Genomic DNA, 25,887 nt, shown 5'->3' with positions numbered 1-25,887 from the left:
GGACTTTTCACTTTCCTAATAATGTTCCTCAGTGTTACACATCAATGTGTTAGTAACAAATTTATGAACTTAGATTGTTGTAGTAATTTTTCATTACATACTTAAAATTATAAACTTCGATTGTTATAGTAACAAAGTGGTTATGAAAGAATGGAGAAATGAATTAGGATTATGACAACGGGAATAATATGATCCACTTTTTTTTCCCCATAACTACAATCGTAATACATCGCATCGCGTGTATGATCCATTTGGTAAGATAATCATTTTTCTTCAAAAACAGTAAACTGTTTATGTATGCATCACATAGCATGTGTATGATCCATTTGGTAAAAAATATACAGCACTTGAAAGTTGCTCAAAAAAAGTGTACATAAAAGCTCCCAACCTTGGTACATAAAATTTTCCGCATGGACACTACTTCTGCAAGTCGTTGGAATTGTCAAAGCTACATACAATAATAATACAGCTCACTTAGGATTCCTAAGAACAATAATAACTGAATCCCCACGGAGAAACATCTTGCTGATGAATCTATCCTTGTTAACAGGTTGGGCCTTTTTCTTGCCTTTTCCAGTCTTTGGCACCTGCATAGACAAATAAATGATAACACAAATATCATGAGATAAAAAGAACATTGATAATTGATGATGATCTATCAACACAAAAAGGAAACAGAACACGAGAAAAAACCCATGATTGGGAATACCTCAGTCCACATCTCCCTAACATTTTCCAGAACCATGTTGCAATGCCTGTCAAATGCTCTCACACGACCAAGAAGCTTTCTGTTGTTACGACAATTGATGAGCACCTGTTTGCACAATGAGAACCAATTTGAATAAGAATATTTTCCTGATATGTAAAGCCTTTATTGGCAGAGAACTATGAAATTATAGAAAGCACTACCTGAGTATTATTCTTCACACTCATCATAAGAACAGAGAGTGGTCCTGTATTAAATTCCTCCTCCTCGTTCTTGACAACCTGCAGCATTCAGGTTAGATAAGAATCTTCACAAATTAATGATACCAATAAGAATAAATATGCTGACTTTGGGTTTCAGAATGAGAATATGACAAAATAAAAGGTTTCCAGAATGAGAAGGGAAATAATCACATGCGACCATGTCATATACCAAGAGAGATCACTCTCAAACATTTGGTATGGTTTTATTTAGCAGGAATGGGAAATGAGTAAATGTTTGGCGGTCCTTTAGAAGAACATGGCAAAAGAAACACACAAACATAGGAGGCATAACACAATTACTCTTTGATAATTACTAGTGCTCTGATGCATTAACCAAAAAATGACTAACTGAAGTGCAACAATATTTTGAACTCAGATTAGTTTCCATGAAATACCATCAAAGTACCTATGGAGTACAATTCAATACAATCACAGATGGGGGTAACTACGAGATATTGCCAACTGCCACTAGTTCAAAGTTGCAAATTCCATATCCAAATTCAGGACAACCCATTTTACTCGATCTCTCAGATAATACATAACATTTAAAGATGCAGAGAGAGACATGATAAAGATGAACAAAATTAACTCATGAGCAGAATAACTTACATCCTCCTCCATTGGCCGGCTGGAAACAGAGAGGGAAATAAACACAAAACAAAAAAGGAACCTTGTTAGTATTTCAGTAAAAAGCTAAGGACAATTGCAATTTGGCACATCAAACTAATCATACCTCATCTTGAACAAGGGGTATGTTTCTAGGATTTTCAACCTGGCAAGGAACAACAAGATATACCAAATTAATCCGAGTATTAAGTAAGTTCACCAAAAAAATTAAGTAATACACTACTGATATTACAATGGTATTACATACTGAGATCTCATAAATTCATTGGATGTATCATGGCAACAGTAATTTGCAAATGTTTTCAGTTCTCAACACTATTGTACCAACTTTCGTTTTTATTGTTTAATTTTAATTCTATGAGCGGCGACACTAATTTACAGATGTTCTCATAAATTCATTGAAATTGGACGTTTCCAATGAAAACCAAAGTTGGTACAAAAGCTAATTACAAACCGAAGTTCAGTGACTCAAAATTTAACCCTCCAATTTTCCTTTATCTTAATTAGCTTGACATACTTATAAGCAACTTAAGCTACAAAACCAGAACAAACAATTTAAGCATCACACCAGCTAGCAGCTATGCATGCAACAGTAAATTTAGGCATATTATGAACTCATTTAAACTAAGCAGAGGTTAAAAACAATTGATTATAATTGAATGGTGAAGAGATAGTTTGATCCAAACAGTACGACAAAAAAAAACTACGATTGCTTCTTCCCTTTCTGTAATGCACTATTAATAGCAACAACAAAACCCGAAAACACAGCAACATCAGCAGCAAAACATAAAAACACAAAAAACAGTCCAATATCAAATACCAACAAGTTAAAAAAGTTCAAAAACACCAAATCTGAAATACCCAAACAGTCAGGCAGAGACTTTCATACCTTTATGAAAGCCTAGAGGCAGTGAGATCTGAGTGAGAGAGGAGGATATAAGTGAGACAGAGAGAGCGTCAGATCCCAGATAACTGAGCGCAGTGAGATCGAGCGAGGAGGGAAGAGGCAGAGAGAGAATTGAAAGAGAGAGAGAGAGAGAGAGAGCGCGCGAGGGAGATTTGAGAGAGCGAGAGCGAGCGTGAAATAATAGAAAAGGTTTAGGGTTTAGCGTGGAAAATTGATTTTCGAGAGTTTTCAAAATTTTGGCTCATTTTAAAATTAATTTTCATTTGTTCAAAAACTAAAAACTAAAAACTAAAAATAATTACCAAATACATTTCCACTTTCTAAATTTTCAGAACACTGAAAATAAAATTGTTTGGCCTTAAATTAAAATTAAAATAATCTAATACATTATATTTTGAAAAGCAAGAAATAACATATCCACATTTCTCTAACCATTCTATTCCGATTTCTCAAATTTTGTTTGGATAGAAAAATTCAAAACTAGTCACGTGTCATTTTTAATTAGTTCTTACCAAATTTTTACATATTAAGAACCAATTAGAAGCAGTTAATTTTGGAGTTTTCTCTTTACATATGCTATATATGAGTTTTTGTATAATATACCATATTAAAATGAGTTTATTTATAAAAATGTTATTAGAGTAATAGCTAATAATTTATATATTTTTTTTAGAGAAGCTAATAATTTGTATTTCTTTAAAAGAGAAGCTAATAATTTGTTAATTGGCCAACAAATTTGATTAATATAAACTGCAAAAGAGAGAAAATGAAGAAGTTTTGTTTACCGCTAAAACGACACCAACTACTACAATTTTCTCTTGATTCAATACCAAGTCGTCGACACAAAAACGACGATTAGGCTAGCTGCTGCTGCTGAAGTTCTTCTGCTAACTGCTTCTCTACGATGAGCTCTTCAGGAACAGCTTCAAAAGTAAAGTTATCATCTTTATTCACAAACCCACAAAGACCCACATCTTCAAATTCCAAAACTTCAAGCAAGCTTTCATCTTTGTTCATCAAGAACCAAGGCACGCCCACTTCTTCAAATCCCACAACTTCATCAGAAAACCCAATTTCCAAAGTTCCAATCCAAACCCAACTTGAAAGATTTCTCGAAACCAACTGTAAGTCAGGTAATGTTACCATCAATGAAGCGCTGCACTATTTTGAGCACATGATTCAAATGCAACCCACTCCTCCAATTTGGTCATTCAATCGTTTATTTGGTGGACTTGCCAAGAGTAAGCATTGCTCTCAAGTTTTTTTGTTTTACAATAAGTTAATATCTGTTGGGTTGTTGCCTAATTTCATTACGCTTAATATTTTGCTTAATTGCTTTTGTAACGTGAACCGGGCTCGTGATGGTTTTGTGGTTATGGGAAGTCTTTTAAGGAGGGGCTATAGACCAAGTACTGTGACTTATACGGCATTGCTTAAAGGGTTGTGTATGGAGGATAGGATTGATGTGGCAACCAGGTTGTTTAAGACAATGATCAAGTTGGGGTGTCAGCCTACTGTGGTTACTTTTGGTACTTTGATTAACGGGTTGTGTCGGACAGGAAATACGAATGTTGCGCTTCGGTTACATGAAGAAATGGCTAATGGGAATGGTGTCTATGGTGTTGAGTGTAAGCCAAGTGTAGTATCTTATGGGACCATTATTGATGGGCTCTGTAAAGCTGGGTTGGTAGATAAGGCGAAAGAACTTTTCATAGAAATGAAAGATAGAGGATTTGTCCCTGATGTGATTGTATATAGTGCTCTAATACATGAACTATACTACAATGAAAAATGGGAAGCGGCTAAAGCTTTGTTAAATGAGATGGTGGATCAGGGTGTCAGGCCTAATGTGGTGACATTCAATGTGTTAATAGGAGTGCTTTGCAGAAGGGGACATCTGAAAGAAAGCAGTGACTTGTTAAAGTTGATGATTCAAAGGGGCATAGATCCTGATGTATTTACTTACAACACTTTGATGGATGGCTTCTGTTTAGCGGGTAGGCTTAATGAAGCAAGAGAGCTGTTTCATTCTATCCCAAGTAGAGGGTGTGAACCTGATGCTATTAGCTACAATGTGTTGATCAATGGATACTGCAAGAATAGGAATATACAGGAAGCTGTCAATCTTTACAAGGAAATGATTGGCAAAGGAACTAGGCCAACAGTAATAACATATAACTCCTTATTAACTGGTCTTTTTCATATGGGTAAAGTTCAGGATGCACAAGAACTTTTTGGTGAAATGCAAACTCAGAACCTGTTACCAAATTCAACAACATATAAAATATTGTTGGACGGGCTTTGCAAAACTGATTGCGTACCAGAGGCAATGGAAGTTTTCCGTACTTTAGAAAATTGCAACTTCAAAATTAGTGTCGAAATGTTAAATTGCCTTATTGATGGCTTCTGTAAAGCAGGGAACCTTGAAGTTGCTTGGGATCTTTTTCTTACATTGTCAAATAGAGGCCTGGCACCGAATGTTATAACATATTCCGTGATGATTCATGGGCTCTGTATAGAAGGACAACTGGAAAAGGCAAATGGTTTGTTTATAGAAATGGAAGCGAATGGTTGTGCTCCAAATGTCATTATTTATAATATCCTCATGCGTGGTTTCTGCCAAAGTGATGACTCGGCGAAAGTGGTCGAACTTCTTCACATGATGGTCGCAAGAAATTTGTCACCAGATTCATGCACAATCTCCATTGTCATAGACTTGCTCTCAAAGGATGAAAAGTATCGTAAATGTCTGGACTTGCTTCCAACATTTCCTGCCACTAGCCAATCGAAGATGACATGATAAGTTTCAAAGTCACGAGCATGATTATTCAGTCATAACTTCTAATCCAAAAGTCTTCTGATTTTGTTCACACATTCAACCAGAAGTTACAAAATGTGAAGTTGCATTGCCATGATCTCAAATGGACAATCGTTATTGTATTCAAAGAAAAAACTTCAGTGGTGCTGTCTCTGTGAGGGCAGATCGCATAGATGGTGTAGTGATGGATTGAACATGCATCCGCTAGTGCCTGCAGTGCATGAGTGACTCCCCTAAATCAAGGTTGCAAATAAACAAGACCTAGCGCATCATACTGTTTTTTTGGTCGAATAGTGCAGCGTATTCGTGCACGCCAAAGTTTTATTTTTTTTTCTGGTCCCATGTTCTTTGGCTTGGTGTTAAGTAGAAGAGAGGCTTACTAAAAAAGGTACTGTTATGTCACTAAAATGTTACCCTTCTGTCAATTAATGAGAGAACATGATCCGCAGAGTGGTAGTAATCAGTCGGCCTCCTGTTGCACTTGATACTTTTGTAATACAGATATTAAACTTCTTTGTATAGCATCAAACCTTAATTTCTGTGAAATATTTATGCAAAGCATTTAATGAGAATTGTAGATTTTTCTGCTGCAATACTTTTTTCTAGCCTTTTGTTCGCTTTCCTTTTTTGATGAGCACGAAATATTTCTCAGCTGATGAGTGCAGTCTCAGCGAACTAGCATTTCATTCTGGAAAAGAAAAATATCTATCCCACAAGTTGGAAGAGGGGCATTGAAATGGTTTGAGAGTCTGTCCTCACTAGTTGATCCATGATGGGTAAAACATATGGAGTATGTCTTCGAATGTGTGTGTATATGCATATATGTATATATTAGTGTATTTACAGAATACTTCAGTATTTGCTGTTTGCAGTGAGCATAACTGGTAGGTATGTGGTTTCTTTTGCTAAATGGCCCAGTTTGGTGGGGAAGAAGAAAGTAAACTTGGATACTAATAAAACTGAATTTTTTTTAAAATTTATTTGTAGAATATGCTTTTACTTGTACCATCTGGTTGACAGCCTATAGGGAGATTGGATATCCACCATGAAGAATGAAAACACCCACATAAATACAATTAGTTTCTAGTTTTGAAGGAAACAACAATGCCACATAAATATGATTACTTGTACCATATCTCTCTCTCTCTGAGTTTTTTTCCTGTCATTCAGCAATAAAAGTAGTTCAAATGATGACTGAAAAATGGCATGTATCAACAAATATCACCCTTAGGGTCCCATTGCTGAGCCAGTACTCCAACCCAAAAGGCTGTATTTTGTTAGCAGATCAGGGTTGAATTCTTTTCTTTTCTTTATTTTTCTCTGTTATTTTGGGTGGATGGGTTTGTGCCCCAAGGTAAGCTAGTGCTTAGCAAACGTTTCTTTACAGCATTAGAGACCATCTGATGATAAAAGCTATTGCCTCTCACATCAGATGAACCTTATGAGATTTTTCTCCTCAATTTCAGATCCCTTAACTTGAAAGGATAGGTGAAAAGGCATACATATTATTGTACCAAGAAGCTTTTGTAACACGTTCTCTCTAAAGACATGAAATTTCTCTTTTTATCTCCTGCTTTTCACTCAGATGGGGAGACCTCCAAATGATTGGGGTAATTACAACTTAATTTACCAAATCTTGTTGATTGGAGTGATTGCAGCTTAAAAGATAAGTATATGGGTCATGCAGGCAAGACGTCCTTTGATTAGATTTTTATTTATTTATTTATTTATGTTTCTTGTTGGCTGCTTTTCAAGCATCATTAGTGGGTAATTCAAGAAAGTAATAGATTGTTAGATTATATGATAATCCACCTTTAAACTTAATACATAAGATGTATGTCAGGAGAAAAACTTGCATGTCCCGGGTTCATGGCCCGGTCCCCTCCATCGCTATCTAACACAAAATCAATAAATGTAGTTCATTTTTATTGTTGAGAAGGGACCAAGGGCAGAGTCAAGAACTTCATCAACATGATCAAAGACCAGTAGATAGAGTAGGTTGTTGTGGCTTTATCCTCATTACAAATTTACTAGTATTTGGTAACACTATTTATTGAGTTATATCATATCATTTGAGTAGAAAGAAAAACACATAAGCAAGCAGACAAGGTCATATTGGTTGGCATACACACACTCCCTCCTTTTTCTCACTTTGTAATCTTTCATCCCCCACTATTATTTCTCATCCCCTCTCAAGTCCAATCAAACCCTACAAACAAAAGTACTTGGATTCCATTTTTTCAACCCTTCTTTCAACATGAGAATCCGAACCACAATTATAACTCTTACACATTGATATTGTTCTCACATCATGAAACTTGCAATTGCATTTGTTTCTCTCGCCTTAGCTTGTGGATACACTGCTCTGCTTGTGCAAGTTTTTTCCTTTTTCCACCCCGACAAAGTAAAATCATATCAAAGAAGCCAATTGAGAAGTTACAGTTGTCAATATCCAGGAGGTCTGTCCCACCTGAAATCATGAACCTCACATGTAAATCTGAGCCACATGGAAATATCAGTTTTTTGGTTCCCCATTTAGGGTTGACTCATCTTGTAGATATGGTGGTTTGGCATGGAAGAAAGATATGCATGTACTAAAATCTTAAGAAACATGCTAACCCAAATCACAGTACAGAGAGACTCTCTGTCTCTATATCCTTTCCCCTACTTTTCCCAGAAAATTTAACAAAAAAGAAAAAAAAAAGAAAAAAAAAGAAAAAAAAAGGGATACTAGCAAATAAACAAAACCAAAAGGACAGAAGAAAAAACTTAATTTGCAGTCATATGTTCACAATGGCACTGCATATCTTAGTCAACATATTTTAGGCATGGAAGAGAGAGAAATTAGACTCAACTGATGATGCTTGCTCTGGTTGCCAATTTCGGCTACAGGTAGGCTAGCTGCTCTGCTTTCCTCAATTGAAAATCTGCAGCTTCTGCATAAATACTATCATAAGTAAGGCCAGAGGCTCTTATTCATTGCATTTTAATTAATGCATGATATGTATATAAAGTAGTGAATTATTTCTCTTAGTTGAGGGGAATGAAGCCTGGTCCGAAATCATTCAGACTATGCTTAAGCTCCACGGTTGTGAAGGATCTCGAACCAGACGACATTCCCCTCAACTGTTTTGTTCTTGAGAGTGAGAGAGAGAGAGAGAGAGAGAGAGAGAGAGAGAGAGAGAGAGAGAGAGAGAGAGATGGGCTGAGAGATTTGATATGGCCATGCATTATATATATAATGGGGTCCTTATACACGTAAGGATGAAATGAAACCCAAGATTCTTTCTTCATGTCACATGACTTGGAGTCCACTTTCTACACCAGTACTGCAAACCTTGCTTTTCAGTTCACACATAGCCAACTGCATGTATAGATTTATATATGTATGTATATATATATATATATATATATAATGTTAATGAAAAAAGATCCAAAGGAAAAGGAAATTGTCAAGATATTTTTTATTTTTTCTCCTCCTCAAGCATACATTTGTGAATTGTGATGAAGTCAACCGAAATAGCAACTTTAGATACTTAAATTAGATTAGGGAACAAGCTACGCTCTACTGCCAATTGTATAGTTGCTTTTTTAACATTCAAATTAATTTTGAACTTGGTCCCATGCCATATGCATAAACAAATTAAATACATGTATATATGTTCAAATTATTTAACATTTTTTATTTCTTTTGGTTGAAGTAGCTTTATAGAGACTTGGGGCTCATTTCAGAGTGATTTTAGATAGGCCAAAATCACTGAATCACTTTTAGTGATTTTAATAAGTGATTTTGGGGAGAAACACCTCCCATGTGCTTATCCATAAAATCAATTAAAGAGATTATTTGAAGAAGTGAAAAATGATTATTAGCCTCTCCAAAATCACTCCCAAACTAGCCCTAATAATTGGTGAAGTGATTAATTAGTTTTTGAGGAGGGTGTTGCTTTCATGCAAGGATCTTGACCTTGTGTTGATTGCAGCTCACAAGTAAAGGATATGTCTTTTGCTTGCCACTAGGGTAAAGGGATGGCTCATAGCAGGTGGAGAACCTTCTTCTATATATATCATGCAATGCAATGCAATGATGGCATGCATATGTGCAGCTAGCTAGTCTTGATGCCAAGCTTAAATCCCAAGCTTAACACAGATTGGCCTCTTAAAGCTATAAGACAACCAACCAACCAACCTACCAACAAATTTAAAGAAGAAAAGGAAAAGGGACAAAAGAAAAGTGGATTATAAAGTCCATTATGCATAATGCTCTCACCTTAATTTTTGTCTTGACTTGATCATATTTTATTATCTCCCCATTTCATATTTGAAAGCAATGAACAACCCTGCTCTGTAATATAACCAAGTCAAACTTAGCCCACAAATTTATAGATTGTGGAAGAGAGAGAGGCATAGATTCAAATTAATAAGATTTCTTTTGCTTGACTACAAATTTATAAAGTTCTTCTTAGAGATATTGGAATCAAAATCAACTTTTTAGTTGGGCCCTATATGTTGTTTTGTTTGGAATTGCTGGCCTGATAAAGTCTCTCTGCATACTACTACAAAAGATAGATATTAAATATTGTATCACAAATCAAGTTTAATACTAGAAGCTAATGAAATCATTACCTCTATGCATATCAAAGATATTATGCTCACCCGGCCTACAAGTCAAAGCGCCTTTCCGAGTAGGCATTCTGTTCCCACATTTCAAGCACGTTCTTCTCAAAAAGTGGTATCAATTTTCATCTTGGTATTTGAAAACTTATACACAGTATCACAAATTACCCGCTATATGTATAGTATTATCTTTCTTTCCAATGTTTCGAATCCCGCCTATCCGCTGATTAAAAGAAAAAAGAAGAACCCCGAAAAAGAGTAGCCGGTACCTGTCGATTTCTGTAGGTATCTTTTTTCATTTTGTTGAAGAATGCCATGGGGGTTAGGCCTCCATCAATGTCAAGGCATATGAATCCCACCTTATGAAAATACATGAATCTATATGAGCTGTTGCCTTCTGTACCAATGGGTAAAAGAAGTAATTGATAGAGCTTTCCCGGTTAACACTGAAATGATAGAATATATAAGACAGTAAAAAGGTAAAATGTGACAGCATTTTAACATTTGAATGAATCCATGATATGCTATGGCCAAGCCAGAAGTAGCAGTAAATGGGTGAATGTGAAAGGACAAATATTTGATGATTGATGAGCTTTCTTGACTCAGAAACCCAGCAGTGGCATCATGAATACTTTTGAGTCTCACTTTTCTTACATCAAATCTATGACTCTGTTGTACTATATATAAACAAAAAATGTTGGAAAACATTTGTCAACAAATGTGTATTGGAGCTGTAGGTTTATCTTCTTCAATTTTCAAAAACAATTAAACTTTACCTTACATATAAATAACCTTCTGATGTCTGCTATTATGCCAACAAATGGCTGAGATATTTGACTTGCACATTTCAACTTCCTCAAAGTATCTGACTTTTTTGGTTCTTTGACTTTGTGGTGAACTTCTTATATGTAAGATAGTGTTTGGTTTGCTATGGAGATTGAAATATACAAGCAACTTTTGGCTGAAAATTTTGACTTAATATGCAGGTATTGGTGAAGTCAATTTGCTGCAAACTTTTTAACTCCTTTCGGTTTTTGTTGGGTTACTTTGCCAATGGTACTTGATTGCTTGTGATGGAAGCCGTGTTGGTTGAAGTTCAAACGAAAAATTTGTATGCATATTTCGAAACTATCCCTCTATAGAATAAGAAGATGAAAATTTCCGGGAAAAAAAGAAGAAGAACTAAAGCCTCATCCTTAAGACATGAAACAACGAACTGGACATTGATTATCATCCGAAAATAAATAAACCTACAGAAGATTGTTTCGTCAGGAAAGCCTATGAACATGAAAAAAGAATACAAATCCAGAAGAAGGAAAAAAATATAGAAAGAAGAGAAACGTCTATATCCTCTTTGCACAGTATCAACTTTGGTACCCGTAACTAAATGGGCGCTGCACAAGTTGTTCGGAAATGTCCGGTCTGATTACAGCGGCTGCAATGGACAACTCGTTTTGTGCGACTACCATCTTCTGTGCGGATTCGCCTTTTCCTTGGTCGTCCAGGTGGTCGAAGAGACTTTGGCGGGTTTATAATAACCCACATATCTGTATTACCATCAGTCTGGTATCCAACCATCTCCTTCCACAGAGTTCTATCTGGAATTGGATGAATCGTCTCTGAGTAGGCTTTTCGATAATTTGCCACTGTGAAGCAACTTTCAGTGAACCGATAAACATGTTGCCTACAAGACTCCAGAGCTGCCGCAGCATGAGAACATGGTAGCCCACATAGCTGCCATCCACGGCATTCACAACAACGGTTACGAATATCAACTATATGTGATCCTTCATGGGATCTGACTTTAAATTCAGCTTCATTTGAACGGACCACATTATAAGTACGAGCAAGCGCAAGTGCGTCTAACACGCACTTTTCAGCAGAAGGAACAAGTATGCCTGTCCACTGCATGCTCATTTCACGGCGCTCATTGAACCAAGTCATCAGATGCCGTCTGATACACTCCATCATTTGAATAATTGGAAGCCCAGATGCTTCTATTATCCAAGAATTTATAGATTCAACCATATTAGCCGTCAATTGCCCAAACCTTGTTCCCTCAAAATATGCTGTTGCCCACAAGCGAGGTGAAATTTGTTCAATCCAATGGGCTGCTTCCTGTGATACAGCTTTAATCTCAAGAATTTTTTGTTCAAACCCAATGCTAGTAAGAGCATAAGCAGCTTCCCAGAGAAGGTTAACAAGCAAAGTATTGTTAAATTCCTTGCGTAAACTGTCACTTAGATGGCGCATACAAAATCCATGAAAAGCAGTTGGGAAGTTAACTTCCACTCCATCGACAATGCCCTTTTGTCTATCAGACAGAATTGTAAGTCTTGGCATGTACTCCGCATAATTTTCAAGCAGGACACGCAGCTCGGAGAGAAACCACATCCAATTTTCATCATTCTCTTCGTCAACTACCCCAAATGCTAATGGGAATAGAGCTCCATCTCCATCAAATCCAGTAGCAAAAAGCAAAGTCCCAAGATACTTGCTTTTCAGATGAGTTCTATCAAGTCCAAGAAGAGGCCGGCATGCATTCAGAAACCCATATATTGATGCATGTAATGAAACAAATAGGCGTTGGAAGCAGTTATCATCAGGATTACCATAAACCTGTGCAATACTTCCAGGATTGGTCCTTCTGATCTGGTCACAATATTGAGGAAGGAGTCTATAATCTTCCTCAAAAGATCCACGAACAGCAGCCATGAGCCGTTCCTTTCCTCTCCATGCCTGCTTATATGATAGTGCAATCCCATGAACTCGGTGAATCTCTTCTAGTATCTCTTTTGGTTTGTAATTAGGATTTTCCCTCAAGCGTTGTTCCACAGAATCTGCAACCCACTGGACTGAGGCTTGTTGATGACCAAGATGGGTGATTCCACCACAGGTGTGTTCCTCATGGATGGTCCTTATAGTGAAAGTAGGAACACCTGGCAGCTTTGCAGCATGAATCCGCCAAGAGCATCCTTCAGTTGCACATTTGGCAGTGAAACGAGTCTTGTCAGACTTAACTGTCTGCATCTCAAAGCGAAGCGCAATAGCAGCATCTCTCAATGCCCTTCGACAGCTCTGGACATCAGGAAACTCTTGCCCAACAGCCAGCTGGTGATTAGAAGCTATAGCTAGGGATCGACACTGGAGGACAGGAGGACTATCTAAAAGCTGGGAATGCTGCAAAGTCAAGTCTGAGTCAGGCACAATACCCATATCCTGATTTTCATCTATCGCTAAATCTAAATTTCCGTGGAGATCATGTTCCTCCACAACAGACAATTCATGATTCTCTGATAAACCCAACCCGTGAGTCACAGTAAGAGCAAGTTCGTTATCATGGTCATCAACATCAATATTCTCTTGATCAGTTTCAAGACCAATATCTGGATCCAACTCCAAACCTTCTTCTTCAAGATTTTGAATACGACTATGCTGAAGCGCGATCTCATGTTCATTTGTCTGATCAAAAGTTAATCCATGATCATGGGCATGTCTAAAAACCTGCTTATCGTCATGAGTACCATGCCCTAATTCCAAATCCTGATCATGGGCATGCCCCAATGCAAAGTTGTGACTTTGACCTAGAACCAAATTGTGATCATGCCCCAGTCCCGGATGTGAATTCTGCCTCAATGGCAACTCCCCATTTTGACCAAGAATCAAATTATGGTTTGCCATTACAAGGCCAGAGTTTTAACAGAATCAACCCCCACCAACTCAATCAAATGATGAACTTAAAGTTGAAAGATTTCTGCCCACTTTGTATTTTTGAGTATACCTGTGTCACGAAAAATGCATTTTTGGATCAAATTTATATTCATTTTACCATTACACTGAACAGTGGGATATGTAGTCCAAGCTAGAGCACCATATTGTTACCAAATATTGTTTGCCTGTGTAACTTCCCTCGAAAATCAGAGAAATAACAGTCATAAAGATTGAGATCAGCACACAGCATTCTCTGGCGCATGAATTCTTAAACGAATAAGCTGAAAAAGTTTTTAAATTAAAGTCTGAAACTCGATATGCTATATCACGCTCTAACTGGCTGCTGAGAAATCATGAGGAAAAGAAAACAAAAATCTCAACTCAAACCAATACGACCGAGGCACACCTAGAACTGGGTAACTCAAAGTTATTTAAATATTTTGTTGAAGACCAGAAGAGCACACAAATGCTAATTTTCCTGAGCTTTCTCAGCAACCAAACATATAATTCTAGCCAGAAAAAGAAAAAAAGAGTTGGAGTGCGTTAGAACTCACTGAATTAAAGCGTGCCCACTCCCCAGAAGCCACCAGAAGCTCAAACTGAACCTGCAAAATTATAGCCAAAAGAAGAAATATAATTAAAATCATACCAATCAGAAATTTCAAGAGATGAACGAGAATAGAACAGTATAGATGCATCTAACAAACTAAATAAGTAAATAAAAAATTCTAATTGATTTTCCGAAAAAAGAAGAAAAAAAGAGCAGAGAGAGAGAGAGAGGTTTGAGTTTGGCGGGTGGGCGAGAGGGAAAACCTGAAAGGAGAAGGGTAGAGAAGGGGAAGGCACAGAAATTTTGCAGGGGCAACAAGGGCAGCGAACGGACTTGGGAGATTCTAGGGTTAGCCAATTTCGAGGGTATTTATGTCATCCTGGTTTTCCTTCTCGGTTAATTTTTTGGAATTCCCATATTACCCCCATCTCTCTTTTTCATAATTTGTTATCCTTTTTCTTTTTTTTGCATATATATTTTTTAAATGATCATGAAAAATTGGAATTTAATGTTTGCTCATTTTTTCATTGCCATCCCATGAAAAGGGAAAATAAAACTCGAGTTGGAAAAAGGGCTTCACTTTCCCTTTTACTTTCTTATGTGACGGACAACTATTTTTCATACCTGAACTTACCAAACATGGAAAAACAATTGATTTCTCATCCCCAAACCTCTTTTACAACCAAACGGACTTATAGATAAAGATCATCATATTGGATTTCAAAATTATATTTATGGTGGCAAAAACAAAGTATTTTAAACTTTATTATTTACAAGAAATCATTGAGATGCTTAATTATTATAATTTATATTATTGTTTTCATTAATGAGAGACGAATATTTAAACTTTGAGCTTCTTCTAGTTATTAAAAAGAGAAATACTTTTAATTCCTACAATATCACTTAGGATATTGAATTATAATACATGATATCAGAGTTATTAATTGAAAAATAGACTGTCATTCCTTTTATTTTTAATATTTTATAAGAAGTCCTCTTAAGAGAAATTCATGACTATATTATACCGTTCTCTTAAACACTATATCTATAAAAAGAAATACTCGAAAATATTCCTAAAATATGCATGATTGTGAATTGAGAGCTAATGTAATGTAATTAATGATGAGTTGGGGAGGGGGCATTAATGGAAGAGAGATAAAAGTAAAATGGTAGGGGCGTTGTTTCGTAGAAGATGAGGGCTACGAGCAATAGGGGCAATTACAAATCAGGAGAGAGTGAGGGGCACTAGTGTAGTTGTGTCATCATCTTCACGGTTTTTTTGGGACTTTACGTATTTTCTTTTCCACATCAAAACCAAAAACCAAGCAGCCCCGGTTTTAAAATTATTTACGTATTTTCCCCTCGAGATGTCTTGTCAGTCATAGGCCAATTCAGCACTGTGGGCCCACCACAATCACAGGTCACTGTTTACGTCTAGTGCAATGTTTTTGTGGGCCAAACCCCAAATAGTAAATTTAATTGGCCCACCACATTCACAGGTCACTGTTTATGTCTTGTGAAATGTTTTTGTCGGCCAAACCCCAAATAGTAAATTTTTTTGGGTTAAAAAAGCCCAAATAGTAACTTGTCTGTCTTTTTTTTTGGTTGGAACTGGTCTCTCTTTCTAAGTATTATTATTTTTTATAAATACTATAGCCGATCAGCTATACATTTTTGACACCTTTTTTTTATAAATAGTGTAGCCGATCGACTATACTCGGGATTTTTTTTTTAAAAGGCGTATAGCCGTGCGGCTGTACTCCTACATGTGGCTATAATTTTTTGACACATAGAGAAGCGGGAGTTAGGAACCACCTGGGTTCTTTTTTATAAATAGTATAGCCGTGATTAAAAAAAAAAAAGTATAGCCAAACAGCTATACTATTTTTGACACACGGCGAAATGGGCTCTAGGCGTGAGGCGGGTCTCTTTTTTTTCTCATAAATTAGTACAGCCACACGGCTATAAGCCGGTTTTTTTTTAATAAATTTTTTTATAATATTGCCGCATAGCTATACTCATGATTTTTATTTATTTATAAAAAATGAACTCTCAAATTGATTTATCGTGAAATTTCTCTCTCTTCAATATCTGCCTTGCAGATATCGAAACTAGCAAATTAATAACTATAAAGTATAAACTAATGCAACTAAAAGGGTCCTTTTTTTATAAAGGTATATGCATTACAAGAAAACTCATGTTCATCCTACTTTATGCATTTAATCATCAGAAAAGGTAATCCTGGCTTGCTGTTTCTGGAAATTCATCCTTGGCATGATGCTAAGTATTCCGTTAATTAAATGTCTTGAAAAATTGTAGATACTTTGCCGACGAAAAACAACAGAGAAATTGTAGAGATTAGAGAAAGAGATCCACTCAATGATATTGCGGGTTGCAACACAACCTAGTACTGAGGCGGCTGATGAGAAAGACCTTCTGCAAATGATACTCAAGGGAGCCGAAAATTATGGTGATGCTGATAGCCTATTTTCAGGTATCTCCCAATAGAAGTTCATAGTGGATAATTGCAAGAGTATATACTTAGCAGGCCACGAGACCACTGCAGTCACCGCATCACGGAGCTTGATGTTACTAGCTGCAAATCTAGAGTGGCAAGCTTGTGCCCGTTTGCATGGATCGCATTCCAGATGCTACCAAAGCTTGTGCCCGTCTGCAAATCCAGAATATATATATATATATTCTGTTTTTTTTTTTTACTCACTGAACATACTCAGCTAATGGAGCAATTGCAACAAATGCTACCAAAGCATTTTTTGGCGTTTGATGTAAATAGTTCAAATTGACTATGACAGGAGCTCTTAGAATAAATGAATAGGTTCCTAGTTTCTTAGAATAAATGACTATGACAGAAGCACTGAAAAAGCACATGGCAGGTGAATTAACAAAAGCACGATGGAGTAATAGCGCTTCATACAGAAGCACTCCCGCACAACCCCCGACTCTATACATACTCTGCTAAGCTAACGAGCTCATGCAGTGTTACTGTACATGTATAAATTTGTTATAAGAATTGATTTCCTTTCTGCCAATAAAATGATATGACCTTTTATTCTAAACTCATTATAAATATCCTGGCAGTTGAACGTGGTGATCCAAGAAAGCTTGCGCCTGTACCCCCCATCATTGATTGTTGTAAGACAAGGCTTGGAAGATATTGACCTCAACAACATTCAAATTCCCAAAGGAACCAACATTGAGATTCCAATCCCAATACTGCAGCAACTGCCTGATATCCGGGGGCCTGATGCCCTCGACTTCAATCCGAACCTGAGACATCTGGTCTGCAAGTCAAGACCCTTTTTCACTGGACCAGTTGGCATAAAAATAGCTCTTTGATATTTCATCAATCTGTTTATCTCTTTCTTCTTCTTTTTTTTCCCCAAACTTCAACAAAAAAAAATATGTATGCACGGTTGCTGCGAATGTCCAATGAATAAAATCTATGATTTTTGCATTTTCAAAAATAAAAATAAAAATTCAGTACATATAAGATCCTTTGCTTTTCTTTTACACGACATATCATATCAGGTAAAAAAATCACCTCCCCACATCCATGCAAACAAAAAGGATAACAAAGGCACCTCACCTGCTCAATAAGCAATGTATTGAAAAGATGCAAAGAATCGAGCATCTTGCGCACAGGAGGGTAAAAAATCTACTTGCAGAGAGAGACCTGGAAAGCAAAGCTTTACTGCCTGCTCGAACTGATGTTTCCCCCGGAAAGTATTGCATTCTGATCCCATTTGCAACGAAGCCAGCATAGTTACAGTTAACTTAACCCGGGCCTCATTTTGTGTTAGTAGAACTGCAAAGGTCCAAACAAATCCAGAGAATGAGATAGCTCCAACAGAACAGAATTCATTGCTAAAAACCTTCTGCTGTTATAATATGTCAGCATGGCACTTTTTTCTGTAACTGTGTCAATTTGAGCTTAGGAAGCAATTCTGACACCACCTTCTGCAAGGATACACAATTTGGCTGGTTTTCACTTCCTTTTATGACCAATTTTGAGAGAGACTTAATTGCCTGGACATCTAAATTTTCATTGAGTAATTCATCAAAAAATTCGTCATCCTCATTGAGATTTGATGCTTTCATAAGTTCTATTACTTTCTCCAAGGTTGCCACATTCCTACCAGCACCACAACCCATGGCAGTTGCACCACCCACTGCATTTGCAATTGCTAGTGTATTAACCGCTGGCATATTGTGGATGAAACCATATGCAATAGCAGCTACAAAACTATCTCCGCATCCAACAGTGTCTATGACATTTATCTGTCACAATTCAAGATAAAAACTAAACTTTCATTGTTGCATCAGCTAATAAAAAGAGCTGGATTTGAATTCAGACAGGCTGGAGCAACAGAAAATAAATGTACTTCCTAGATGTATAAATTACTTTTGGCCAAGAGATATGGTCTACATACATATACACACACCAAACAGGCATATTCAGAGCATGTACATCACTTTTGTTAGAATATGAAAAACATGATTTCGGTTTGAAGGGTTTCCATGATGGTGCAATAGCAAGCAATACGAATAAAATTTGATACAGAGTCAGATTTAGACACAGAAGTCTAAGAAGAGTTCATAAATTATGTGAATTAGTATTGTTCCCATTTCATCGGATGTCCTCGAAGGGACTATGGGTATCAGTACTGTGTCATAAAACAGGAAAGTTAAAAAGTTGACTGCAAGATCATGTGAGAATGTCAAGTTAGAAACTAATACCTTGAATGCTGGTGCGCAAGAGATACTTGACCTAGTTATTAGAATTGATCCCCTTGGACCCATTTTGACAATCACCCATTTTGTGTGCACCCCTTGCTTGAGCAATTCCTGCCCTGCTGATATTGGGTTTTCAATGCCAGTCAATGACTCAGCCTGGAAATCATTAATATCAGTATAACGGATTAGCAGAACAACAATACAGAAGAAAAATTTTACAGTACAATTTAAGGTAGAATTTTAAATGCTTTTTCACTAGTAGAATGGATTATCATAGAGAATAATTTCCATCAGCAAATGTCAAACCTCATCAGAAGTTAGAAGAAGAACGTCACTCATCCTCAACAACTGGCTAAGTGCTCCTCGTTCTTCAGTTGTACCAGCAGAAAGGCTCTTTCCACGAGGTCCAGGGTCAAAAAAAAGTGCTGTTCCAACTTCAACGGCATACTCTACAGCTGAGACTATTACACCAGGAGGGAGTTCATCAAAGCCATAACCATTACAGAAAAGAATCTTTGACTGTTTTATAGCTGTCTTGACTTGTTCAGATAACTTGCTCATCCAACTGAATGCAGGATCCTTACTGAAATCAGCCCGACTGATGAACAAAACAGGGTGATTCAGATTGCCAATCATATGCCAACTTGCTGAAGGACAGCAATCAGAAAGCATCTTCTGAAGGCCCATGACTAAAAGAAAAGAAAAAGGTGGAAGAATTTACCTGCAAAAACCATGTCTTTGCAATGAATCCACTAGAACCCAGCATAAGAGTGTTTCATAAGAAGCACTTGAACTGTCAACGTTGGTATTTTCACACATGCCAACCATACCAATTCCTTCGTCATGAAGAACATCTATAAGGAACTGCCCATATACTTCGTTACCCACATGGCCAATTGCAATACAATGAAGTCCCAGTCTCGCAGCTGCTATAGCCATATTGCAGTTTCCACCAGCTTCCCAGTATTGCTAAATGTAGAAGCATATAATCAAAGTTGAAGAATGTATCAGCAGACGTGTATAAATTATCAATGTTCTTTACAGACAATACATAACGCAAAAAACATACTTTTGACAAACCAATAGCAGTAACCATTATTTTCACCCAAAAAAAAAAAGCGGTAACCATTATACGAAGTCTAAAGTTATAGCTTGAGCACAAAGCAAGCTGTAATCAACAATCCCAACAAATAAACAAATTCAGTTCTTTTACTTCAGTTCTAAAAATAAACAAAATTTCCTACTTACTTATTGAAATCAAAAGGAAAAAACTCAAATGGGTTAATTTCAATGGTACAGTGAAAGAAATACAAAGATTACCCAACAAAAAAGAACTAAACTTTTTACGCACACAGTCAGAAGCTGAGCGTGAAGCAAACCTTATCGGGCGGCGAGGCAGATAAGCGGTCCATGTAAGCTTTGCGGTCGTGGACATCGGGCGGGGGCAATTTGGGAACATTGAGGACGATATCGACGCAGAGATTGCCAAGAGTGGCGACGTCTATGTCTTTAACACCGACGCTCTTGGACTTCAAGTCGTGTACGGAGCCATTAATGGCGTTGGAGTTGGAGTTCGAGGTGTGTTTAGGCGCGGAGATGTCAAGCCCTCTGGTGCTGTTGAAGACGGAATGGGCGCGAGTACAGATTGGCGCCAAAATGGGGTGGGATTGGGATTGGGTTAGCCTAGGGTTGTGGGGAAAAATTGGGTGAGACTGGGAGGAGGGTGCATGGTATGGAATTGGGGATTTCAGGGTTATGGTGCACTGATGCATTCAGACAGAGAGAGAGAGAGAGAGAGAGAGAGAGAGAAATGGGCAAGAAAATGAAAAACCAAATGACGCTGGAAATGGCGGAAGAATGGAAAAGATTGGTTCCAGTGGCTGAGGCTGCAACTTTCCGTAGTATGATCCCCCAACAGCTTGTTATCGTATTTTTTTCTCCTCTTGCCTTTTGAATTATGGAGCTATTAGCTTATTTATTTATTCATTTATCTTGTTATGTGAGGAAAAAATATTCGTGTTGCACAGCCAGTGTTCTTAATTTAATTTAAATTTCATATTGGGCATTTGTGTTTCTTTTCCATTTTAATCACTGAAAACTTGAAGCAACCTGGCATGTACAAGCGAACAAAACAATATATTTACGTAATTTTCACAGGTAGAAAGTCTCAATTCATTTCCAAGTACATGAAAGTGGTTGACTTGTTCTTCAATAATCCATTTAAAAGATAGGTCCACTATTAGAGGTCCAAATTTTAGATGCATGTTCTAAAGCTTCCCTATTCAGGGGGGTTGGGAATATGAACCATATTCTGTCATCATCATGACAAAGATTGGATGGAAACGCAAGTTTGCAAAGGTAAAAGAAGAATACATGCAAATTGGTTCTAACCCTCAAAATATCCAGCACCTTAAGGACTTCTTGGGAAGTGTACCTACTACAAACACTTCAATTAGGGTTTCCAGGTGCACCTACTGCAAACATGACCATGATTGTTGATACACGCGATATTGGAGGTCATGAATTCGAACATAAGATCTCGAGTAGGACAGTTACTACTTTAAATCAGTTGAGCTACAAGTCACTTGCAGAATGGGACAAATTTCCATAACCAAGTCCACCCTCCCTTTACCGCTAGGGCTAAAAAGGACTTGGCATTTTCCCTACTTAACTCGCAGGTCAAGACAGCTCTAATAATGTTAAGGAAAAATTACAAAAAGCACGCATGCACAAGTGAATCTGCCACTACTGCCCTGCTGAATGTGTAGCAAAGGTTTCATTCAGCTGCTAAAGTGGACAGCACAAAATCAAAGGTTAAACTGTGGACGAGATTGTTCTTCCTTTGACAATTCCTCAAGTCTGTCGACAACTTTCTGAGCCATATCAACATATGCTTTGGAGACATCAGAATCAGGTGCCGATATTACTATTGGGACACCGTCGTCGGAGCCTTGTCTTATCCCCACTTCTAATGGTATCTGAAACATTACGCAGCTTGATTAAAAAGATTGATGACCATAGTTGCTACTCATCTCAGAAAGGAATTAAACTCAGCTACTTGGGGATGGCCAAACTGACGAAAATCCAGTTATGAAAATCAAAATGTGTTGCTATTTATAAATATGGGATCAACGAGAAAAAATGAAAACACGTAACGTCATAAAGCTTCTTTCGATTTACTTCACTACCCAGCAAAGAACTTCTGAAGAAGCCCTTCAAGTGTTGTGTGCCAGACACAGCATGGCACTCAAATCACAATTTGAAGTTTTATCAAATATGTGTACATTGAACTAACATGAGGTACGCATATTAACCAGAAAATTGACAGAGACAGAGAGGGAAGGAGAGAAAGCGAAGCATCCAGACCCAACTGGAGTTGATACCAATTGAATCAACCTTAAAGGGTTGCACGGAAAGTTATAACAGTAACCAGTCATGAAACAGATGAAACTAATTAGCATACCTCGCCAGCAAAATCCACACCCATCTCAGCGGCCGTCTTACGAGACCCTCCTTCCCCAAAAATGAACCAGCGTTCAGCACAGTTTGGACATTTAAAACAGCTCATGTTCTCTACAATTCCCAAAATCTACAACAGCAATCAGAATTTGACTACGGTAAAAATTATTCCATAAATGATCTCCACAAACTTTCAATGATAAATGAAGACATATCAAAATATGATCTGAAGAATATTCATACCGGAACTTCGACTTTAGAGAACATGTTAATTCCTCTCCGAGCATCCATTAATGCAACATCTTGAGGTGTTGAAACAATTAATGCACCTATTAACAAACCAACAATTGTTAAAAACCAAATGAAAGTTGCAAAACCAAAACTAATTTTGGAAAGGTAAAAATGGATTGTTACTTAGATGTTCTGGAAGGAGTGAGGGGTAAGAAGAGAGGGGAGGGGAGAGGGGGTGTTTGTTATGAGCACTAGTTTGCATGTCTTCAGAAACATGAAAATTTTGGTACTGACAAATACACAATCACTATCCTTTATTTATGAATTCCTTTTTATATGAAATCTACCGAAGCCAGAATTGATTTTCCTTGATATCTAACATAATGCATAAAAGGATCCTTGAAGAACCATAAGATGGCGGCCAGAATACGAGGAAATGTTTAAACATAGCTACAAAAGCATTTTGAGCTTAAGTTTTTCAAGTACCTGATAACTGCAGCCTTTGGGATACAGTAATATGAGCATCACCAGTCCCAGGGGGCATATCTACCACAAGAACATCAAGATTTCCCCAGTCAACCCCCCTTGTCATTTGTTCAAGAGCACTTGATACCTGCAATAATTAAATTAAATCCTTGTGAGAAACAAGGAATGGAAATACTTTCTTTATCTTTGTATCATATAAGGATTTGACCACCCAAAAAAAATAAAATCCACTTGGTTACATTTCAAACGGAACCTCACTTGAATTAATTAGTTTACATTCTCTCATGATTCTGAGTACAATTACATCAAGGGGTTGAAAACAAAATCTCTTAAACTGTGTTTAAATAATAATATAGTCTGCACACTGGCACTAATTCTTAGCATCAACAATCAATTTACGAGAGGGAACCTCAAGTTAAATAGAACCTTAAGCAAGAAAAGACTTAAAAGTTATACCATAGGACCTCTCCAAACAAGTGAGGCATCCTTGGCCACAAGAAGTCCCATCGACATACACTTGACTCCATAGCTCTCAATTGGAACCATTTTTTTATCTGGTAGAAGAAGACCATAATGTTAATATTCTCTAGTATGAACTAAATAATCAATACATAGTAGGATAAAAGCTAAGAAATGTATATGTCTGATGGTTTTGTATGTCTCAGTTTTAAGTCCTTACTAGATGTTTGCTTCACAATAAAGATAACATCAGATTTAATGTGCCCACGTTGTGATGCAGAGTGATACTTGATTAGAGGACTTGTATTCTGCAGAGCCCACAAGCGGACTTGACGATGAAATGACACATAGAAGCTTATTCCTTAGATCATGTTTGATTAGCAAATACGAAAAACTGAATTTAATTCGCATTATAATGCCTGGTTTAGCAAAAGGAGGAGTTAACAATCTCTTAAACTGTGAAATTGCAAAGACTGATACATCAAGTTTTGTTTTTGAGACACTTGAGCTAAAACTGATTGGAAAGTTTAGTTGCCAGGTTACATCTCTTAAGTGAGAAATAAGTAAATAATAAATTGTGAAATTGCAAAGACTGATACATCAAGTTTTGTTTTTGAGACACTTGAGCTAAAACTGATTGGAAAGTTTAGTTGCCAGGTTACATCTCTTAAGTGAGAAATAAGTAAATAAATACCTTCATTCACTTCTGGCATTTTGTCGAGCTTCATCATGATTGGAACATTTGGTCCATATACATCAGCATCAAGCAAGCCAACCTTCATTTGACACTTGTTAGCAAGTGCAACAGCCAGATTAACTGCAAGTCCAACCACTATGCTAAGTTATTCTAAATCAGCAAAACCAGAAAATAAGCACGGCTATGGAAGCGTTAATATGTTAAAATGTGAAATCAGAGAGAAGGTGAACACAAAATTATCATGTCTATATCGACCATCTCAAATCGGTAAAGCACTAAGAGCTACCTCACAACTCCAGCACCCAATAAGGCAAAGATTCTTCCTTTTTCAATCGGAAAAATAAGCCAAAGAGCTGAAAATCAACAAAGAAAACTTGGTTCTTTAAACTACTCGTCCAAAATCCCAGAAAACTACTCTTGTCCAGACCAATGTAATTACCGAAAAGATCCATATTTAGACAAATTTAGCATGACCCACAAAGCTAAAACACCCAAAAACTCAACAAAGCTCATCCCTTTCAGCATAACATGTAGACGAAAACCATGTTGCCAAAAGCCAAAAGACATACCTGCAGTGGTGGACTTGCCCACACCCCCTTTACCAGAAGCAACGGCTATGGTATGCTTAACCCCCTTAATCCGAAGGTCTTTCCTCCCCGCGCTATAACCCCTAACACCTCCAAGCTTCTGTGCACACAAAATAATCAGCTCATTTCACAAACTCCAAACGAAAAGCAAACAATTTTGGACATACCCAGAAGCACAAAAACTCACAGTGAACGACCTCAGTAGCTCCTTCATCTTTCCACGACTCGTCACCCTGAGAGTGTTCTTCTGTTCTTTTTTGGGTTTTAGAGTTTTAGTCGGTGGTGGTTGTTATATCCCACATCGACAGAGTGAAGCCGAGTGCGAGCGAAGAGAGATTATAAAAAGGGTCGAGGAGGACAATTGCTCCATACTTACCTGGACGGGGTCTATGGGTGATCAAGAAGGCCCATGGCCTGGGTTGGTGACCTCCATTGCACTTAGGAGGGGTGCCCGCCTATGGTCTCCCCAACGTGGGAGAGCCAACGTCATAATTTGTGGCAGTGGGGGCCTGCGTTCGCGCGGCCCCTTCCAAATTTCAGTTTAAATTTAAGCCCCTATAATTTGGGCTTTCGGTCACTTAGGCCTCATTGGGCCTCTGGTTGCACGTGTCAAAAGATGTGTTGGCACGTGATGTGAGAAAGTGTTTTAGAGGCTAGTTTCTGTTTTTGATAAAATTACACTATAAACCCTAATATTGGCACACAAATTACCATTGATTTGGTTTTGATTAAGAAGAAAAGAAATAGTCCACATTGGATTTGGGAGAGCAGCTGTCAACATACTCGATTTGACAGGTGAACCTATTCGTGCCGCATAACATCGTACCAATAATATCGGCTAGAAGAGCGATGAGTTGGATATGATCATAATTCTATAATGTTTCGTATCAAACACATCAATGCATTCGTGTTATTTTCTTCAATTTAATGCAATTCAATTTTATCTCACATTTCAATCTAATCTCAATCATTAAACATGATCTTTGAGTAAACTACTTGTATATAGGTAAAGTGAAT

General features: G+C 37.3%; 5 protein-coding genes and 1 long non-coding RNA gene across 10 annotated transcripts; 1 reads left to right on the top strand and 5 right to left on the bottom strand.

The window, feature by feature from the left end:
* LOC18766775 (small nuclear ribonucleoprotein Sm D2) lies at window positions 254–2,685 on the bottom strand. The gene is made up of 6 exons (XM_007201839.2): window positions 2,486–2,685; window positions 1,703–1,741; window positions 1,579–1,597; window positions 910–987; window positions 710–814; window positions 254–587 (listed from the first exon to the last, which is right to left on the bottom strand). Exons 2-6 carry the CDS (start codon window positions 1,705–1,707, stop codon window positions 471–473), a joined length of 324 nt encoding a protein of 107 aa, XP_007201901.1. The 5' UTR covers window positions 1,708–1,741; window positions 2,486–2,685; the 3' UTR covers window positions 254–470.
* Window positions 3,295–5,907, top strand: LOC18766809 (putative pentatricopeptide repeat-containing protein At1g12700, mitochondrial). Its single transcript, XM_007201651.2, has one exon. It carries the CDS (start codon window positions 3,408–3,410, stop codon window positions 5,301–5,303), a length of 1,896 nt encoding a protein of 631 aa, XP_007201713.2. The 5' UTR covers window positions 3,295–3,407; the 3' UTR covers window positions 5,304–5,907.
* LOC109950699 lies at window positions 7,317–8,647 on the bottom strand. Its single transcript, XR_002273001.1, has 2 exons — window positions 8,177–8,647; window positions 7,317–7,791 (listed from the first exon to the last, which is right to left on the bottom strand). It is a non-coding gene; the product is annotated as an uncharacterized LOC109950699 (long non-coding RNA).
* Window positions 11,110–14,690, bottom strand: LOC18767045. Of its 2 annotated transcripts, XM_020570477.1 has the most exons (3): window positions 14,460–14,690; window positions 14,201–14,251; window positions 11,110–13,716 (listed from the first exon to the last, which is right to left on the bottom strand). In XM_020570477.1, the coding sequence occupies exon 3, from the start codon at window positions 13,614–13,616 to the stop codon at window positions 11,319–11,321; it is 2,298 nt and encodes a 765-aa protein (XP_020426066.1). In that variant the 5' UTR covers window positions 13,617–13,716; window positions 14,201–14,251; window positions 14,460–14,690; the 3' UTR covers window positions 11,110–11,318. The 2 variants fall into 2 exon arrangements, with proteins under 2 accessions (XP_020426066.1, XP_007201747.1); XM_007201685.2 differs by lacking the exon at window positions 14,460–14,690 and having other exon boundaries at window positions 14,201–14,452.
* Window positions 17,073–21,021, bottom strand: LOC18766305 (fructokinase-1). The gene is made up of 5 exons (XM_007199386.2): window positions 20,331–21,021; window positions 19,673–19,920; window positions 19,258–19,549; window positions 18,955–19,107; window positions 17,073–18,495 (listed from the first exon to the last, which is right to left on the bottom strand). Exons 1-5 carry the CDS (start codon window positions 20,721–20,723, stop codon window positions 18,109–18,111), a joined length of 1,473 nt encoding a protein of 490 aa, XP_007199448.1. The 5' UTR covers window positions 20,724–21,021; the 3' UTR covers window positions 17,073–18,108.
* On the bottom strand, window positions 21,284–25,879 carry LOC18766332 (iron-sulfur protein NUBPL). 4 transcript variants are annotated; one of them, XM_020570455.1, is made up of 10 exons: window positions 25,038–25,877; window positions 24,853–24,970; window positions 24,570–24,636; window positions 24,281–24,403; window positions 23,807–23,914; window positions 23,584–23,681; window positions 23,128–23,254; window positions 22,654–22,739; window positions 22,415–22,540; window positions 21,284–21,929 (listed from the first exon to the last, which is right to left on the bottom strand). In XM_020570455.1, exons 4-10 carry the CDS (start codon window positions 24,366–24,368, stop codon window positions 21,759–21,761), a joined length of 804 nt encoding a protein of 267 aa, XP_020426044.1. In that variant the 5' UTR covers window positions 24,369–24,403; window positions 24,570–24,636; window positions 24,853–24,970; window positions 25,038–25,877; the 3' UTR covers window positions 21,284–21,758. The 4 variants fall into 4 exon arrangements, with proteins under 4 accessions (XP_020426044.1, XP_020426042.1, XP_020426043.1 ...); XM_020570453.1 differs by lacking the exon at window positions 24,570–24,636 and having other exon boundaries at window positions 25,058–25,879; XM_020570454.1 differs by lacking the exon at window positions 24,570–24,636.

The sequence above is a fragment of the Prunus persica genome, chromosome G8, assembly GCF_000346465.2.
Source record: "Prunus persica cultivar Lovell chromosome G8, Prunus_persica_NCBIv2, whole genome shotgun sequence".
Classification (NCBI taxonomy): Eukaryota; Viridiplantae; Streptophyta; class Magnoliopsida; order Rosales; family Rosaceae; genus Prunus; species Prunus persica.
This window is presented reverse-complemented; position numbering and strand designations above follow the sequence as displayed.

Excerpts from the sequence above, each read along its gene's own strand:
- LOC18766775 (XM_007201839.2), bottom strand. Across the intron at positions 815-909 it reads GTGTGAAGAATAATACTCAG|GTGCTCATCAATTGTCGTAA; the intron begins GTAGTGCTTTCT and ends TTGTGCAAACAG. Across the intron at positions 588-709 it reads TTAGGGAGATGTGGACTGAG|GTGCCAAAGACTGGAAAAGG; the intron begins GTATTCCCAATC and ends TTGTCTATGCAG.
- LOC18766809 (XM_007201651.2), top strand. The coding sequence starts at position 3,408 with ATGAGCTCTTCAGGAACAGCTTCAAAAGTAAAGTTATCATCTTTATTC.
- LOC18767045 (XM_020570477.1), bottom strand. The coding sequence starts at position 13,616 with ATGGCAAACCATAATTTGATTCTTGGTCAAAATGGGGAGTTGCCATTG.
- LOC18766305 (XM_007199386.2), bottom strand. The coding sequence starts at position 20,723 with ATGCATCAGTGCACCATAACCCTGAAATCCCCAATTCCATACCATGCA. Across the intron at positions 19,550-19,672 it reads CAAAGACATGGTTTTTGCAG|TCGGGCTGATTTCAGTAAGG; the intron begins GTAAATTCTTCC and ends TTTGTTCATCAG. Across the intron at positions 19,108-19,257 it reads TTCTTCTAACTTCTGATGAG|GCTGAGTCATTGACTGGCAT; the intron begins GTTTGACATTTG and ends AATGATTTCCAG.
- LOC18766332 (XM_020570453.1), bottom strand. The coding sequence starts at position 25,084 with ATGAAGGAGCTACTGAGGTCGTTCACT. Across the intron at positions 23,682-23,806 it reads TATTGTGAAGCAAACATCTA|ATAAAAAAATGGTTCCAATT; the intron begins GTAAGGACTTAA and ends TTCTTCTACCAG. Across the intron at positions 21,930-22,414 it reads GTGTGGATTTTGCTGGCGAG|ATACCATTAGAAGTGGGGAT; the intron begins GTATGCTAATTA and ends GTAATGTTTCAG.